Source organism: Petaurus breviceps, unplaced genomic scaffold (genome assembly GCF_028583685.1).
Source record: "Petaurus breviceps papuanus isolate PSGF00001 unplaced genomic scaffold, PetGlider_PUasm1.0 90925, whole genome shotgun sequence".
Taxonomy (NCBI): domain Eukaryota; kingdom Metazoa; phylum Chordata; class Mammalia; order Diprotodontia; family Petauridae; genus Petaurus; species Petaurus breviceps.
In genome coordinates this window covers 1,265,738-1,285,535 of record NW_027187380.1, presented here as the reverse complement: position 1 = coordinate 1,285,535, position 19,798 = coordinate 1,265,738, and the positions used below count along the sequence as shown (strand labels likewise).

The following is a 19,798-nucleotide window of genomic DNA, read 5'->3' as shown; positions in this document are numbered from 1 at the left end:
AAATTCAGCCTCAGACATTTATTTGTTTTATGACTTTGGGTAAATAATTTCACTGCTGTCTGTTTTGGTTTCTTCATCTATAAAGTGGAAATAATAATAGTACCTACCTCCAAGGGTTATTATAAGGGTAAAAAGAGATATTTGTAAAGCACTTTGGAAACCTTGAAGTGCCATATGAATGAATGTTAACAATTGTTATTACAATGAACTTTTTGGAGAAGCAAAGACCTGGATACAAAGTAGGTGTCACAGTTACCAGAGAGGGAAGCATCAACATCTGGGGTTTTTCAAAGGGGGGGGGGGATCTCCATAGTCGCCAAGAATCTCATCTGGTCAAATCACACAACACTTCTCAAAGTGAGCCCTCAAAGCAAAGCCTCCCATCAGGGCTTATATAGCCTTCTCCTGCCTCAGAGAATGTAACAACCTTCTTGACCCACTGCCCAATTACAAAGTATCTCCTGAAAAACAAGCCTCCCATCACAGGCTCCAGGTGCACTTAAGCCTAGGGGCAGTGAAGATCTTAAAAATTTACATTCGGCCCCAAGATCTTTCATGCCCATAGCATAGACAATTTGCTTTTAAATTAGCATTAAACATCTCTTAGGTCAAATTTTCAAGATACAGAACTAAAGTTACCGAAGTGGCCACAGGGCCTTAAACAAACACAAAGTACATAGCATTATCACATCAATTCAAAACAAGAATCCAAATAAAGTTCTCTTGGGCAGAGGGGGGTGGTCCTTCCCCTCACACTGCTTCAGCCCCTGCTTCCAAGTCCAGAGAGGTGGCTGGGCAACAAAACCAACAGGGTGGGGTCCTTGGGGGTCCAGGGCCCTTCAGCCCACCCACCACAGACACAAGTCCATCCTCCCCCTGGGTCCCAAACTGTGCGATGCATCAAGGAAACACATTCAGTGCTCCTGCTTTGCCGCACAGTCCTTATTTTGTCCTGTGGCTGAATTCTGAACTCTTGGGTTCCTTCTCCTCCCACAGGCTGCATCCATTCCTGGCTTCTGCCCAGTAACTTTGCTGTGGTTTAATCATTATTTATTATGGAACCGATGCAGGCAGCTCACCATTCCTGCTCTCAGCTCAATGAAGTCAGCATGCAGGCTGTTCTTCTCTCCTACCATGTTTCCCTGATAATAAGACCTATCCCTAAAATAAGCCCTCCCTTACTGTGTAAGATTCCTCTAAAATAAGCCCTCCCCCGAAAATAAGCCCTATTGAGATTGCTACTGTAGCGAAGGTGATCCCCTGCACTACACGCTACATTACGGTACCCTCTGTGTGCACCGTCCCCCCCGCCGGGTGAAACGCACACCGCGCTCCGAGCTGCATCCAATCAGAGCTGCAGCAGTGAGCGCGTCATCCTGTTCTTTATTGAATTCATTATTGAATAAAGGTACATTTTTTTGTTCACATTTACCTGTTTATTAAAATTGCTGTCAATGTTCATTAAAATAAGCCCTCCCCTGAAAATAAGCCCTCTGGTGTTTTTCTGTCCAAAAAATATAATAGGCCAGTGTCTTATTATCAGGGAAACATGGTAGGCCATGGCTCCACAGAGTCACAGCTACCACAACTGGGAAACAAACAATTATCCCAGCCCCCATACTTTCCTTTTACTCTGCAGATCCTGTTCGTGAAGCCATTTGTAGCAGCAAGCACCCTAGCGTCCCCAGGGTAGATGCCAACACAGGTTCTTAGATCTGCTTTGCTAAAGGAAAACAACTCAAAATGGGTTAACAATCTTGCTTTAATCAATCAAAAATATATCGTTTACCTAGTTCAGGGGAAAAAGGTCAGCACCCCGAACTTCAGAGTATACAGACAGAAGTTACAAGAAAACAGAAAAACTTATCAAGTAGACAGGCTTCCAAACTGTCCAACCATTACATCCATACCAAATCACAGTTGCCAGAGAGGGAAGCATCAACATCTGGGTTTTTCAAAGCTGGGGGTGGGGGGGGGGGTTCTCAATGGCGGCCCAGTCTCATCTGGTCAAATCACACAACACTTCTCAAAGTGAGCCCCCTGTTAAATTTCAATATATGAATTTAATGGAATATTACTTTGGATGTTTGATTGTTTTTCCCCTCAGAGGCAATTGGGGTTAAGTGACTTGCCCAGGGTCACACAGCTAGTAAGCCAGATTTGAACTCAGGTCCTCCTGACTCTAAGACTGATGCTCTATCCACTGTGCCTCCTAGCTGCCCTTGGAATATTTTTTTGCTGTAGAAAATAATGAATATGATGAAGACAGAGAAGCATGGGAAGACATATGAGCCAATGGAAAGTGAAGTAAGGATAGAGAGCATGTGTTGCCCATATATATTTTGTTTACTGTTGCATGGGTTTGTTTAATTGTATCTCTCAGGGACCCATAAATAGTTCTTTGGAATCTAACCCACACCCCAAGGGAGATTGATTCTTGCTTGAAGGGGAGCTGAGGAAGGGGCCATTGTGTTGACCATTCAACTCTTCTCAGAGAAAGAGGGTACTAAACTAGAATTATATCTGTCACCCTAAATATTGATAGTCTAGAGGAAATTATTTTTTCCTACCCTCCTGGTCACTATCCCTTAAAAAGTAAGGAGTCCATGCCAAAAAAGTGCATTGCAAAGAGACAGGAAGAGGAATTCCATTTAAAATTATTAGAAAATGTATAAATACTTGGGAGTCTAGCTGCTAAGACATACACAGGTTATGCACTCAACTACAATGATCTAAATATCTGGAGAAATATGAATTGCTCATGGATAAGCTGAGACAGTATAATAAAAAATCACAATACTACCTAAATTAGTTTATTTACTCAGTTCCATACCAGTCAGACTACCAAAGGGTTACTTCATAGAGCTAGAAAAAAAATAATAAAATTCATTTGAAGAAATAAAAGGTCAAAATCTCAAGGGAAATGATGAAAAAAGGCAGGAAGGAAAGGGGCCTAATACTAACACCTCAAACTTTATTACAAAACAGTAATCACCAAAATGTTCTAGCACTGGTTAAGAAATACAGGGGGTTGATTAGTAGAACAGATTAGATACAAAACTTACAAAAGCAAATAAGCTCAGTAGCCTAGAATTTGTTAAACACAATCACTGTAAATACTGGGTAAGAACTCACTATTGAAAAACTGCTGGGAAAACTGAAAAACATTTTGGAATACTAGGGATAGACCAACATTTTACATCACATACCAAGATAGACTCCAAATAGGTACATAACTTAGACATAAAGTGTAACATCATAAACAAATTAGGAAAGCAAGGAAATTATCTTTCAGATCTACAGATAAGGGAAGAAGTTATGCCTGAAAAAAAGTTAGAAGATAAAATGAATCATTTTGGTTATATAAAATTCAAAAGTTTTTACAGAAACAAAACAGCAGTTTTCTCAGATAAATGTCTCATTTGTAACATACATATGAGGCTTATTCAAATTTATAACAACAATAATAGTAGCTAGTTTTTATATAATGCTTTAAGTTTTGCAAAGTACTTTACATATGTTAGAGTTCATTTGATCCTCATGACAATACTGTGAGGTAGGTGCTATTATTATCTCCATTTTATAGATGAGGAAACTGAGGCACAGAAATATTAAGTGACTTGTCTACGATCATATAGCCAGTAAGTATCTGAGGCAGGATTTGAACACAGCTTTCTTGATCCAAGTCCTTCACTTTACCCACTGCACCATCTAGTACCTATTCCCCCCAAATGACAAATGGTCAAATGATATGAAAGGACAGTTTTCAGAGGAGGAAATCCAAGATATCAATAGCCATATGAAAAAATGCTCCAAATCAATCATTAGAGAAGGGCAAATGAAGACCCATCACACCTATCTGATTGACAAAGTTGACAAAAAAAAAAGGAAATAAACAATGTTGGAGAGACTGTGGGAAAATTAGTACATTAATACACTTTTGGTAGAGCTGTGAATTGGTCCAGTCATTTTGGAAAGCAATTTGGAATTCTACCCCCCAACTAAATAATCTGTTTATACCTTTTGATTCAGTGTTCACCATATTAAGTCAGAGATCAAAGAAAGAGGAAAAGGATTGGTATGCAAAAAAAATATTGGTATGTAAAAAAATTGTATAGCAATTCTTTTTTATAGTGACAAAGAACTCAGAACTAGGGGGTGTCCATCAATTGAGGAATAGTTGAATAAATTATGATATATGAGTATAGTCATAAAGGTATGGGAAGATAATGTGTTGTGTGTGGTGCTGTAAATTTATCTAAGCACCTGTAAGAAAAAATGAAGGGGATGGTTTCAGAGAAGCATGGCAAGACTCATATGAACTGATGCAAAATGAAGCAAGCAGAACCAGGAAAACAATTTTTTTATACAAAAACAACATTGCAAAGACAAGAAACTTTGAAAGACTTGGAATCTCTGAACAACATAATAATCAGTCACAATTCCAGAGAATCCATGATGAAATGTACTACCCACCTCTGACAGAGGATGTATTGCAGATTGAGACATATTTATTGGACATGGCTAATATCAAAATTTATTTTGCTTAACTATATAATTTTGCTACCCAGGTTTTCTTTTTCTTTTTTTTTTCTGCCAGTGTATGTAAGGGAAGGAGGAGGAAGGTAAAAGAGAGAGAAAAAAAGTTGTGGGTTTTTTTTTTCTAATTAGTAGCCAAAGTTTAGTGGGTTTCCACAATATAGTTTTCATTATCCTTTTTTTCATTTTATCAATTTATTTTTATTTTTAAATATTCATTTACACAAGATTTAGAGTTCCAAATTTTCTCTCCATTTCTCCCCTCCCCCTGCCCCAAGACATTGTGCATTCTGATGACCTCTTTCCCCAATCTGCCCTCCCTTCTAACACCTCCCTCCCCCCTTATCCCCTTCCCTTCTATTTTCCTTTGGTGCAAGATAGATTTCTATACCCCATTGCCTGTATATTTTATTTCCCAGTTGCATATAAAAACAATTTTTAACATTAATTTTTAAAATTGAGTTCCACATTCTCTCCCTTCCTCCCTACCCACCCTCATTGGGAACAGAAGCAATTCAATATGGGCCATACTATGTTATTCCCTCCTCAAGCCAAATCCAATGAGAGTAAGATTCACTCATTCCCTCTCACTTTCCCTCTCTTCCCCTCCACTGTAAAAGCTATTTTTTTTTGCCTATCTTATTTGAGATAATTTATCCCTTCTTCCTCTCCCTTTCTCCTTCTCCAAGTATATTCCTCTCTCACCCCTTAATTTTATTTTTTAGATATCATCCCTTCATATTCAACTCAACCTGTGCCCTCTGTGTGTGTGTGTGTATAAATATGGCAAGACTCATATGAACTGATGCAAAATGAAGCAAGCAGAATCAGGAAAACAATTTTTAATACAAAAACAACATTGCAATTGGTATATTATATATATAATATGTCCAACTACCCTAATACTGAGAAAGTATTTGTAAAATGAGTTACAAATATCATCTTTCCAGGTAGGAATATAAACAGTTCAACTTTAATAAGTTCCTTATGATTTCTCTTTCCTCTTTACTTTTTCATGTTTTTCTCAATTCATAGATTTGAAAGTCAAATTTTCTATTCAGCTCTGGTCCTTTCATCAAGAAGGTTTGAAAGTCTTCATTTTACTGAATATCCACTTTTTCCCCTGAAGGATTATACTGTTTTGCTGGGTACGTGATTCTTGGTTTTAGTCCTAGCTCCTTTGACCTCTACAATAACATATTCCAAGTCCTTTGATCCTTTAACATAGAAGCTGCTAGGTCTTGTGTTATCCTGATTGTATTTCCACAATACTTGAATTGTTTCTTTCTGGCTACTTGAAATATTTTCTTCTTGACCTGGGAACTCTGGAATTTGGCTATAATATTCCTGGGAGTTTTCCTTTTGGGGTCTCTTTCAGGAGGTGATCAGTGGATTCTTTCAATGTCTATTTTCCCCTTTGATTCTAGAACATCAAGACAGTTTTCCTTGATAATTTCCTGAAAAATGATGTGTAGGCTCTTTTTTGAACAATGCTTTCAGGTAGTTTAATAATTTTTAAATGATCTCTCCTGGATTTATTTTCCAGGTCAGTTGTTTTTCCAATGAGATATTTCACATTGTCTTCTATTTTTTCATTCTTTCAGTTTTGTTTTATAATTTCTTGATTTTTCATAAAGTCATTAACTTCCATTTGCTCCATTCTAATTTTTTTTTAATATTTTTAAGCAATTGGGGTTAAGTAACTTGCTCAAGGTTACACGGCTAGTCATTTCTGGGTATGGTGCTGAGTGTCCGAGCCCAGGATTAGATCTCCAGGTCCTCCCCAACACTGGAGCCGGTACTCTTACTCGCTGAGCCACCTGGCCGCCCCTAAGCAATTGGGGTTAAGTAACTTGCTCAAGGTTACACGGCCAGGTGTTTCTGGGTGGGTGCTAAGTGTCTGAGCCCAGGATTCGATCTCCAGGTCTTCTCAACACTGGAGCCGGTGCTCTTACCTGCTGTGCTACCTGGCCGCCCCTCCATTCTAATTTTTAAGGAATTATTTTCTTCAGTGAACTTTTGGACCTCCTTTTCCATTTGGCAAATTCTGCTTTTTAAGGCATTCTTCTCCTCATTGGCTTCTTGGATGTCTTTTGCATTTTGGGTTAGTCTATTTTTTAAGGTATTATTTTTTTCAGTATTTTTGGGGTTCTCCTTTAGCAAACAGTTGACTTGTTTTTCATAATTTTCTTGCATCATTTCATTTCTCTTCCCAATTTTTCCTCTACTTCTCTTTCTTGATTTTCAAAATCCTTTTTGAGCTCTTCTATGACCTGAGAACAATTCATATTTTTCTTAGAGGCTTTGGATATAGGAGTTCTGACTTTGTTGTCTTCCTCTGATTGTATGTTTTGATCTTCTTTATCACCAAAGTAAAATTCTATAGTCTGAGTTTGTTTTTATGCTATTTGCTCATTTCCCCAGCCAATTGCTTAACTTTAAAACTCTTTATTAAGGTAGGATTTTACTTCCAATTGGGGAGGAGGGATAGTGTCCCAAGCTTCAGCAGCTGTTTTCAGAGGTACTTCTAGGGACCTGTAAATAGGGTGGTACGATCAAAGGAGAGGTGTTTATTCCTCATGCTCTGGTCTGTGAGTGACCACAAGCACTCTTTTCTACCTTGGAACTGTGAGGAGGATTCCCTCTCCACTGCTACCACAAGCTCCACCACACTAGTGCTCTTCCTCACCCCAGGACTGTGACTCAGATGGAGGCACAGGCAAAGCAAGAGAATCCCACCTCCATGCCAGCAAATAGATTCCTGCAATCCTCTTCTACCCATCTGTGGGCAGTCATTGCTGCCTCCACTGCCCCAGGGCTGTTGCCTGACCAAGCTCTTCTCTCCACCCTGGGGCTGGGTCTAGACCACACTCTTTTCTCACACAGGTCCCACAGGTCCTACTGACCTTCCAAGTTGTCTTTGGCATTTGTGGGTTGAGAAGTCTGGAAACCACCACAGCGGCCAGTGATTCAGTCCCCTGAGGCCTGCGCCAACCCATTTGTGCCAACAGACCAACTGGACTGTGCTCTCCCCTCAGACTGGTGCAACAGACCTTTCTTGTTGACCTTCCAGGTTGTGTTGGACTGGAAATTTGCTTCACTCTGTCATTTTATGGGTTCTGCTACACTAGAATTTGTTTAGAGTAATTTTTTACAGGTATTTTGAGAGGTTTGGGGGAGATTTCAAGCAAGTCCCTGTTTTCACTCCACCATCTTGGCAGAGAAATAAGAAGAAAAAAAAGATTTTTGTTTATTGAAAAAAAGTTAATGTAAAAATTTTTTGGGGGGGGGAGGAATTTGGGTGTTATTTATTGAAGGTAGGTTATACAATTTGTTTTCTTCCCCTTAGCTGTTCCCATTCCTTCCATAACACTGCAGCACCAAGGTTATACTTCTCTAGAGGGTTGAGAACAATGTTACCTCCACCACTTGTTCAAAACAGGCAGACATTAGTTCATACTTAAAGTTAGAGTGGACAGGAGAGATATAAAGAATGAAAGAGCTTAATCTCAAGGAGAAATTCAAGATCCCAAAATGACTTTAATTTTATTTCCTTTCCTTAAGCCAAATCATTGAATCTCATAGTGATTTTGGGTGGGGAGACAGAGAAAAGGCTGTGGATTAGATCATGACTGAGTAGGGTAGGATCAGTGGGGCCATAGGTCTCACTGGGGAAGCTGGAGGAGTACCAACTGTCCAGCAGGCAGGTAGGTGATGTTCTCCGATCAAGAATGCTGGTATGCGATGTCCTCTGCAACTTCCAGTTTATAAAGCTCTATTAGGTCATCTCCTGAGATGGCAGTGAATTAGCAATCAGGTCAGTCACTTTGGAATTACCTTCTGCTAAGATGATGGCTGCTTTCTTCTGTTGCTCAGCCTTTTCTACTACGAATCTGGTCACCTCTTTGGCTTCTACTGCTTCTGTGCACTCAGATGTGTCAAAGAAAGGATGAGCCTAAAGGTTGTCACTCATTCTGTGAGTTCATCACTCACTTGCCTGGAGACTAGTACTTTCTGGGTTATCAATTATCCAGCACCAAATTGAACTACCACTGACTTGAGGATTTCAGCGGTTGTGGATGTCAGCACCCACTTGTCGTAGTCCTCACCAATGCTGATGAAGATTTGGGGCAGCTGATTGGCAACAGGTTGGAAGAGAATACAGAGTGATATTGACATTCTGTAAATCCTTGTTACCAGTGATTACTGGGACATTCTGTGGTCAGGAACAGCAGTCAAAAATAATTGGTTTCTGTACTCATGGGATAAGAAAATGAGTCCCTTCCCCTAAAACAATGTCTTGGGCTCCATGGAACCTATCAAAGATGACAACTCTGTGGCCAGCATCCACATTATATAAAGCAGAGTTGAAAACTCCTCCTACAACAGCTAAACCCAGGCCAAACTTGCCAACAACTTCAAACAATTTAGCAGCCATATCTCCTTCATATGGTCTTGGTTTTCTGCCCTCTCAGACCAGACACAACTCTGACCTTCACATGAATTCCCCAAACCTACTTACTCAATTTAATTCTTTGAAAAGAGGAATGGACACAGCTTATATCTGAAGGCTTGGTTTCTTCCCAACAAATACTACTTAAACCAAAACTCACAAATAATGAACAGTAAATAAATAATTTTATATAAGCAGATAAGAAACAGGAATCAGATAAATTATATAGATTAAAATATGCCACACAACACATAGGGTGAATGAGATTTCCCAGTGGGAGTGAGACAGCTCAGTTCAACTAAGAGAGGCTCTCATCTCACTCCAGGGAAAATTTCCATAATTCTCTAGGGAGGCAAGATGGAAATCAATGACATGTTAAGGTGCCATCCCCTCTACATGTCTCTAGATTCCCTTTTTTCTCTCAATCCAGATTTCACCCCCAAAAGGACCTGGAACTACCTACTTTCTATCTTGAAACAGAAAGCAAGTTCTCTACTCACCTCAAGATCTCATGCCAACTTCACTCCTCATGTCAAATCAAGTAATCTTTCTTTCCACCAATAAGGAGAGTCTCCCTTAAACTGCAACTTACAAAATTCTTCAACCATAAGCTGGAAAACAGAATATATAATGTCTACAAAAATGGAAATGGAAAGAAGAAGGAGGAGGAAGAACAGGAGGAGCAGAAGGAAGAGGAAGAGGAGGAGGACAACAAATTGAAACTGAATGCTACAAAATTATGATAACAAAGGTTGGCCCCCAAGAAGAGTTACAAGAAGCCACCTTCCTACTCTCTTTGCAGAGATGGGAGACTATGAGTAAGGAATACTGCATGCAGTGTCAGACTTTTAGTATGTTGGTCAATTTTCTGAACAGGTTTTTTGTTGTTATGAAGGATGGCTGGAGGCAGTCAAGTTGAATTTTGAAGTGTACATGATGTTATATCAAAATATATCAATAAAAATGTTTTCTAAAAAAAAAACAAACATATCATATATACAAAAATATTTACAGCAGTACTTTTTGAAGCAGCAAAGAACTGGAAATAAAGTTGGTATCATCAACTGGGGAACAGCTAAGCAAATTGTGGCACATAAATGTAATGGAATATTAATGAACAAAATGCATGTGAAGAGTATCTTGGTAAAGAAAAAAAGATCAATTCAGCATAACTGAGTTCAGCATCAACTAAGACTTAAGATAGACACAATTCCTATCTCCAATGTTTGCAAAGGTGAGAGGGAGGTGTAGTTTCTCAATTCTTCTCCAGAGTCAATTATGATCATTATAACTGTCAAATGTTTCTTTTTGTTGTTGGGTTTTTTTTATCTATACTGTTGAAATCATTTTGTAAATGATTTTCCTGGTCCCACTTACTTCTCTCTTATTAACTAAGAGAGACTAAGTTTTCCCATATTGATAGGAATAATATCTACCATGTAGATTAGGGTAATTTTACTTTGAAACATGGGTTCTTAACCTGGGAAGGTATGAACTTCTTTTAAAAATATTTTTGTAACTATTTAAATATAATTAATTTCCTTTGTAATCCTGTATGACCTTAGTCAAGTCAGTTAATCTTCCTAGGTCTCAGTAACCTCTTCTATAAAATTGGTAGCTGGATCAGAAAGGGTGCTGTCAGAGTCAAGATGGAGGAGTAGAAGCAGGTCTTCCTCTCAGCTCCCAGCTTCCACCTTCCCAAATTCATGTAAAAGGGGACTCTAAACAAACTTTGGAGCTACAAAACCCACAAAATGACACAGAGAAGCTAACCTCCCACTGAGGAAAGCCCAACAGGCTGGCAGGAATCATCCAGTGCAGTGCTCTGGGAGCCGAGCCCAGCCCCATGCCGAGGCTTTAGCCCCAGTGCAGGCCTGACCACTGGAGGGACTTCAGATCACCAGCAGCTGTGGTCCTTTCCAGATTTATCAACACATACATGAGAAAGATAAAGTGAGAGGTCAGTGGAGTATGGACTTTGGGACCCAGTAGTTGGGAGTGCTTTGGCATTTGTTGGGGAGGGGGGAGAAGGAAGCTGCTGAGGGCTGCACTGTAGCCACTGCTGCCCTTGCAGCTTCAGCTCCTGGCCTGCAGAGTGTAGGGGGACCAAGCACCAGTCTGAGGGGTAATCACTCTAGCTTTAACCTGCTTGGATCTGTATTGCAGTCTAGAGTGGAGGTCCTGGGGTATGTGACCAGCTTTCCAGAGCATGTGGAGGCTTCAGCAAGGGCTCCCAACTAATACCTCTGACAGGTGAGAAAACCCCAGCATTTGGGACAGAAGCTCCCCTGTCTGGTAGCAGAGTCCTACTGTGACAAAAAGCCCAAAAGTCAAGTAATTTAGGTGGCAACATGCCCAGGCAAAGAAAACAAAGCAAACAGAAGAACCGAACATTAGACTCCTATTTTGGAGACAAAAAGGAGCAAAGCATGGAACAGGAGGAAGACAGTGAAGTCAGAACTCCTGCAACAAAAACATAAAAGGAAAATATGAGCTGGTTACAGGTCATAGAGGACCTTAAGAAACAAATAAGAGAAGTGGAGGAAAAATTGAGAAGAGAAATGAGAACGATGCAAGAAAATTATGAAATGAGAGTCAAGAGCCTGACTGAGGAAAGTCACACCTCAAAAAACAGACTAACTCAAATGACAAAAGAGGCTCAAAAAGGCAATGAGGAGAAGAATGCCTTAAAAAGCCGAAATCGCCAGATGGAAAAAGAATCTCAAAAGCTCAATGAGGAGAATCATTCCTTCAGAATTAGATTGGAGCAAATGGAAGCTAATGACTTTATGAGAAACCAAGATGCTATTATACAGATCCAAACAAATAAAAGAATAGGAGGCAATGTGAAATATCTCATTGGAAAATCCACTGACCTAGAAAATAGATCCAGGAGAGAGAATTTAAAAATTATTGGACTACCTGAAAGCCATGATCAAAGAAAGAACCTAGAAATCATCCTCCAAGAAATTCTCAAGGAAAACTGCCCTGATGTTTTAGAACCAGGGGGCAAAATAGAGCTTAAAAGAATCTACTGATCACCTCCCAAAAAAGATCCCAAAAAGAAAACTCCTAGGGATATTACAGCCAGGTTCTGAAATTCCCAGATCAAGGAGAAAATATTACAAGCAGCCAGGAAGAAACAATTTGAATATTGTGGAAACACAACCAGGATAACCCAGGATCTGGCAGCTTTTACACTGAGGGATCAAAGGGCTTGGAATATGATGTTCTGGAGGTTAAAGGAGCTGGGATTAAAACCAAGAATCACCTACCCAGCAAAACTGATTATCATGTTTCAGAGGAAAATATGGTCATTCAGTGGAATAGAGGACTTTCAAGCATTCTTGATGAAAAAACCAGAGTTGAATAGAAAATTTGACATTCAGATACAAGAAGCAAGAGAAGCATGAGAAGGTAAACAGGGAAAAGAAACCATAAGGAACTTATCAAAGTGGAACTATTAACATTCTTACATGGAAAAACGATAATTGTAACTGATGAAACTTTTCTCAGTATGAAAATAGTTAAAAGGAATAGAAATATATATATATATATGTATATATATATATATATATATATGTCTGTGTCTATATAGGAGGGTATATGGGTGTATGAATACTTATGTGAATGTATGTATATATGTTTACAGGTAGACATAGATAGAGGGCACAGGACCAATTTAATAGGAAGGGATGATACTTAAAAGGTGAAATTAAGAGGTAAAAGAGGAATATAATGAGAGGAGATTTGGAGAGACAGAATGGGGTAAACTATCTCATATAGAAGAGGCAAGGGAAAATGGTTACAATGGAGGGGAAGAATAGGAAGGCAAAAGGGAATGGGTCAACCTTATTCTCATTGAATTTGGCTCGGGGAGCGAATGAAATACACACTAAATAGGGTATCTCACCCTACAGGACAGTAGGGGGTAAGGGGATGACAGGGGGGATGATGGAATGGAGGGCAGGCTTGGAGGGAGGGAAGTTGGAAGCACTCACTTTTGAAAAGGGACAGGAGCAAAGTAGAGAATAGAATTAGTGGGAGGTGGGATAGGAGGGAGGGAAATATAGTCAGTCTTTTACAAGATATCAACTATGTTAATGTTTTACATAAGCTACACATGTACAACCTATACTGAACTGTTTATCTTTCCAGTAAGGGCAAGTGACAAGGGAGGAAGGGAATGAATCTGGAATTCAAAGTTTTAAAATCAAATGTTTAAATATATATATATATATATATATATATATATATATATATATATATATATATATACCATTAATAATACTATTTTACATGTAATTGGGAAATAAGATATACAGGCATTGGGGCATAGAGATCCGCCATGCCCTACTAGAAAAGTGAAAGGGGGTATGAGAGAAGATATGGGAGAGAGCAGATTGGAGGATGGAATATACTGTGGGACTGATAGTTTGGGGCAGTGGGTAGAGGAAAAATGGGGAGAAAATGTGTAACTCAAAATCTGGTGGAAATGAATGATGTAAATCAGAAGTAAATAAAGCATTTGAAAAATGAAAAAAATAAAGAAAAAAATAAAATTGGTGGAAGGGGGGTGGGGTGTTGGATTGAGCTAAATGGCCTCCACAATCCTTCTAGCTCTAAATCTATGATCCTATGGAGAATTCTGAAAAGGATGGTGTCCAAGCCAGGCTGGTGCTTCAGTTTCAGAACAGCAATGAGATATTTGTAGACCATTTAACAGCTAACAAAAGGAAGTTTAATTAGCCACAGTAGGGAAAGGATATTCAATAAGGATATAAAAACATTTTGGTTTGATGCAGCTTCCCTCCCTCTGTGTTGTCTATACTGGGGTACTGGTCATAAGCCAAAAGGAGAAGAAACTCATACTTTCTCCAGAGCTGGCTTTTGCTCTTGGTCCACCAGAAAGATATCTCAGTGGCCTGAGCCTTAATCTCCTAAACCAATTAGATCTCAAGGATAATTGTAATAGTTTTTAAGGCATGAGCTATTAACCTCTATTGTGTCATACAATACTTTGGAAGTCTGGGGAACCTTATGAACACCTCCTCAGAACACGATTTTAAAATGAATTCAATAAAATACATAGGATTACAAAGGAAACCAATTATATTTAAATAGTTACAAAACTATTTTTAAAACAAGCTCACACCCTCCCAGGTGAAGAACCCATGTTTCAAGGTAAAATTAGCCTAATCTATATGGTAGATATCTTTCCTGTCAATATGGGAAAACTTATGTTAGTTGACAGAGAGAAGTAAATGGGACCATGAAAATTATTTACAAAATGATATCAATAGTATAGATGAAAAAAAAAACCCTAACAACACGAAGAAACATTTGAAAGTTATAATGATCATATTTGACTCTGGAGAAGAACTGAGAAAATATGGCTTCCTCTCGTCTTTGCAGACATTGGAGGTAGGGATTGTGTCTATCTTAAGACTTGGTTGATGCTGAATTCAGTTATGCTGAACTGATTTTTTCTTTTTTTTTTTTTTTACGAGGGATGGCTCACTGATAAGGGGAACAATATATTTAATAATCATAGTGATATAAAACCAAAATATATCAACAAAATAAGATTAAAAATAAAGTCTGAGGGGTGGCCAGGTAGCATAGTGAGTAAGAGCACTGGCTCCAGTGTCAGGATAACCTGGAGATCGAATCCCGGGCTCAGACACTTAGCACCCACCCAGAAACACCTGGCCGTGTAATCTTGAGCAAGTTACTTAACCCCAATTGCTTAAAAAAAAAAAATAAAGTCTGGAAATTCAGATAAATGATGAGGCACAACTGTCCTCTTCTCAGAGTAGAGGAATAGAATAACATACTATCATGTTAGCACAGTGCCTCACACATGGTAGGTGCTTAATAAATATTTATTGACTGACTGTTGGACAGAGTTAAAATGTTCGCTTGTTTTAAGCTGAACCAGAGTGGTGGCTGTGGGAGTAGAGAAAGGGGAATATATGTGAGAGATTTTATAGCAGTAGAAAGGACACCATTTAGCAAATAATTTGTTTGAATAAATGGGGTGACAGTGAGGAGTAAAATATGACATAGAATTTCTTTCATTTCTTTCTTTTTTAATATTTTTTCTTATCAATGATAACTCAGTGGGAAAAGGAAGAGAGGTATTTATTGGAATGGCATTTTTTTTTTTTGCCTTTTGGAGGGCAATTGGGGTTAAGTAACTTGCCCAAGGTTACACAGCTAGGTTTTTTTTGTGTGTGTGGGTATTAAGTGTCTGAGGCCAGAACCAAACTCAGGTCCTCCTGACTCCGGTGACGGCACTTTACTCACTCACTGCACCACCTAGCCACCCCAGGAAAGGCTTTTTTTAAAGTAAGGCATGAAAAAATAATATGAGAAACACTTCAAGAAAAATTACACAATAAACTACGTGGGATTGGTTTAAAATATTAGAAGTTCTGAAAGCATATACAAGAAACTTCTATATTTTATTTTTGGTAACCCAAAGTGCTCAGTAAAACACTCTTAAAAAGAAAACATGTTCTACCTGCAAAATGTATATAGTACATACCCCTGAGTAGTCCACTAAATAGTAAACTTAATTTGGGGGTCGTAAAAAACAGAAGTAAAAGTCTTCTTTCAACTAACATGACCTGCTAGTGTGTATGTACACATACACATACAGCCAAATGTATACTTTTAATAAAATCATTTTTTTTCTGAGTCTTTTCATTCCACCCTTAAACTAAGCTAAGTTGACAAACTTACTTGAAACTCAAAAATCATAATTCTTGAAAAGAATACTCATGATGTTTTCCCAGAAGTAACTTACCCTTCCAGGAAAGAAGGGTAACCACAGTCCGGCAGAGATGAAGACAGGCGCCCTCCTTCACTGAGCCATATCAGAAACTTTAGTAAAGGTAAATACTCTAAGTCATTCTCTTCTAAATATCTACAATCTGGTCTCTAATCTCATCATTTAACTGAAACTGCTTTCTCCAAAATTGTCAAAGATTTAATTGCCAGGTGTAATGACCTTTCTCAAATCCTCTTTCTTTTTTGGTTGTTTTTTTTTTTTTGTATGTTTGTTTATTTTTGGTAATGCTTCTCCCTCTTGGTTGCTATACTACTTGTGTATTCTTTTTCCAGCTCTCTTTGTTAGATTTACCTGTCACACTCACTAACTGTAGTTGTTCACCAAGACTCTGTCCTGGGCTCTTTTTTTTTTTGCTTAAACTTATCTCAACACCAGATATATCTCTATATATCTAGTCTCTCTCCTGAACTCTGTCAATAATTTCCTATTCAATATTTAGAACTGGATGTCCTATAAAAATATCAAACTAAACATGACTAAAGCAAAACTCATTATCTCTCTCCAAGAAACCCTTCTGTGTACTTTCCTATCACTGCCAAGGGTATATCACTATCCTCCCAATAACCCAAAAGTATAATTTCAGCGTTATCTTCGACCCCTCACTCACTGACTCCATATATTCAATCAAATTAGCTGCTAAATGTTGTCCTTTCTCTTCTCATGGACATAACCCTAACTTAGGCTCTCTTCTCCCCAGGATAACTTCAATAGCCTATTAATTGGACTTCCTGTCTCAAATGTCTCCCCATTACAATCAGTTCTCTACATAGCTGCCAAAATTATTTTCCTAAGGCCTAGGCCCATGTCACTCCTTAATTCTCTAAATTTTAGTGTTCTCTAATTACCTGTAGGATCAGATAAACTCCTTTGTTTGACTTGGAAAGCTCTTGACAATCTGGCACCTTCCTAGCTTTCCATTCTTCTTACACAATACTACATGGTATAATGTTAATGAAACACACATAAAGGGAACACTTGTGGTCAAACTCACAAACTCCTGGTACTAGAAGTTCTTTCTACTTTTGTAGAGTCCTCATACAGCTCCCTTTAGACCAGGGGTTCTTAGGTCTTTTTATTCCATGGAATCCTTTGGCAGTCTGACTTAGTTTATAGATCCCTCCTCAGAATGTTTTTAAATAACTGAAAGAAATGCTAACATACACTTAAAAGTTAGTAAAAAATAAGGATGTCATTTGTTTCCCATCCGAGTTTACAAATCTCATGAAAAATCTATCATAGGTTAAAAACATCTGTTTTATGCAGAGTTCTATGCCAGGCATGCTACTTAGGACCATTTACTTCCTTGAGTCCACAGTGGGCACTTCTTTATATTGGGAAGGATAATGCTCCCTAAAACTGCCTCACTCTGGTGCCTGTCTCTGGCATCCAAAGCAACTCAAAGCTAAATTTATTGTTTCTAATTGGTCTGGTTTCTCAGATACCATAGTCAATGAAAAAAGAGGTAGAGGAGCTAGGAGAGAGAAAGGGCAAATACTTTCTCTAGGCTCACCCCTCCCCACATTGCTGCCCCTTGATCTCAGATCTTCCAGGTAGACTGGCTAACTCCCAACTCAGATTTTTATAAATAGGCCCAAGAGACATAACTGATTCTTTCCAGTAATCACATTGATCCCTTGACTCAATTAAAGAAATGGATTAGAGTATAGACAGGACAGGTATGACCATGTCACTCCCCTATTCAATAAATTCTAATGACTATTGCCTCCAGGATCAAATATAAAAATCCTCTGTTTGGCATTTAAAGCCCCTCATAACTTGACCCCTTCCTACCTTTCCAGTTTTCTTCCACCTTACTCCCCTCTGTGTACTGTGTTTTATGTAAAACACTCAATCTCCTGAGCATTTTCACTGTTTCTCAGGGCTGGAATTCTAGACCTCCTGGCTTCCAGAGCTCTCTCAGTCAGCTCAAATCCAACTTTTTGTCGGGAGCCTTTCTCAGCCCTCCTTAAGAATGTTTTCCCTTTGAAACTATGTCCAATTTATCCTGTAGTTTGTACCTTAATCATTTGCATGTTCTCTCCCCCATTCAACTGTGAACTCCTGGTGAAGAGGGTCTGTTTTTGCCCTTGTATTTCCAGCCTCAGTACCTGACATATGCTTGATTGGATTGAAGTGGGTAGCAGTGATCTATTATATTTGTATCCCCAGTGCATGGCAAACATACAATGCCTGTTTATTAATTGTTCATTCTAGTTGAGAATGGTCTATATGTAACGCTGTATATATCTTTAAAAAAAATATCTCTCTGGACAATCCTAATAAGTCTCATAAGCCATCTGTTCAACTTTTTGCTGAGTCAGTCTGTTGGGCACTATAGGCCGCCCAAAGCAGCTTCCCAAATCACATTTAGGGAAAGTTATCGCCAGATGCGTTGGGGGGGGGGGGGTGTCGAGGGAGGCTCTTCTTTAGTCTGGACAGCTGTGAGTAGTGTGTGAAACAGACATTCTATCAGGATTCAGGGGCTGTGGTCAGTGGCTCTGAAGAGGCAGTCAGCACTCACCAGGCTAACCACTAAAGAGAACAACAAAAAACCTGATTATGGGAAGGCCTGAGTCTGGCGAGAGTAAACGAGAGCAGGAGTCGAGGCTGGAGGTAAAGGAAGGAGAGGAAAGGAGAGAGGGGCTGATGGGAGCAGCCCAGCAGCCTGCACTGGCCGCGAGCCACCAAGAGGAGGAGCAGAGAATCCTTTGAGCACATTAAAAAAGCCAGGCTTAGCACAAGCCAGAGGAAAACACATCCATAGAAGGAGCTTGAGAGAAGACAGCCCTGCAGTTTTTTTTCTTCGTCTTTTCTTCTTTCTCCACTTCCTGGTGATTTTCTTCAAATACTTTTTTTTCCCCTTCTCCCTCCTCCCCACCCCTCCAAGCAACAAAGAAGAGAGAAACTTTCTCCTGGTTGAGGCTTACCAGGTGAGGAGGGTGTGCGCCAGGGCTCCATTCGGTTTCCTTTCTTCGCCCTCCCCCCAAATTCTCCCATCCCCAACCCCCAATCCTTAGGAGCTCCGTGTGGACATTGTAGCCGGGCTCAAACCAAGCACCCCCCCCCCCATTTCCTCTCTGCTGGAGAGAAAGGGAGTGAGGTTGGGAGAAGGAGGAGGCAGCAGAGGCAGGAGCGTCGGCAGCAGCAGCAGCGACAGCAGCAGCAGCAGCAGCAGCAGCAACAGCAGCGCCCCGGGAGGAGGCTGAGGCAGAAGCGCTCCCGGCCAGCTAGCTCTAACAACGCCGCCGCCGCCCCCCTCAACCCCGCCCCCCTCCCCCCAGGACTCCCAGACATGAACGCCACTGCGAGAAGTCTCCTTCTCTCCCTCTCCATCCTGCTCCTCTGGAAGCTGGATCGGTTCAGCGAAGCCTGTAGCTGCTCACCGGTGCATCCGCAACAGGCGTTTTGCAATGCAGATGTAGGTAAGAAAAGGCGGTTCCTCTCCTTATCTGTAGTATTCTCGACGGGGCTTCGCGGCCACCTCCCTTCTACCCCCCCCCCCCTTCCTCACCCAGTTCTTTATCGCCTATTGGATTCAGCACTTGGAAGCCACCCTCACCCCCAACTCAGATGAAATCTCCTAGGGGTGGGGGTGGGGGTGGGTGAAGGAATCTCACGTGGTGGCCAAATAAAAACCACTTATTTAAACTAGCATCCACCCTTAACTCCCCTTCCACATCCCCGAACCGCCCCCCCCAGCCCCAACCCCTCTATCCTGAGCAAAGAAGCATTAGTTTCATTAGACTCGACTATAAGTTTGACGTACAATTTGTCCCTTTATCTCCTCTTTCTTTCTCTCCTTCCCTCCCCCTTTCCTCTCTCTGATGCTTCTCAACCTCAGAATTCCGCTGAAATTCCACTGCAGCTCCAACCCCAGAAAAGGAGCCAGGGAATGGATTTGATTTTGGCAGGCGGCGGGCTCGAGGATGCTAGTAGGGGTGGGGGAGGGA

The 19,798-nt window shown here is 40.1% G+C and overlaps 1 protein-coding gene and 1 pseudogene across 2 annotated transcripts in view; one reads left to right on the top strand and one right to left on the bottom strand.

Moving 5' to 3' along the window:
• The window catches only part of TIMP2 (TIMP metallopeptidase inhibitor 2), a 321,405-nt gene that overhangs the window by 218,434 nt on the left and 83,173 nt on the right, over positions 1–19,798 (top strand). The window contains exon 2 of one of the 2 annotated variants that reach the window (XM_069076064.1): positions 19,114–19,270. In XM_069076064.1, the coding sequence (XP_068932165.1) occupies positions 19,141–19,270 (130 nt within the window). In that variant the 5' untranslated portion in view covers positions 19,114–19,140. Of the gene's footprint in view, positions 1–19,100; positions 19,271–19,798 lie in introns of those variants that run through there. The other variant, XM_069076063.1, reaches the window with a different exon arrangement.
• Positions 7,828–9,384, bottom strand: LOC138152231 (prohibitin 1 pseudogene; annotated as a pseudogene).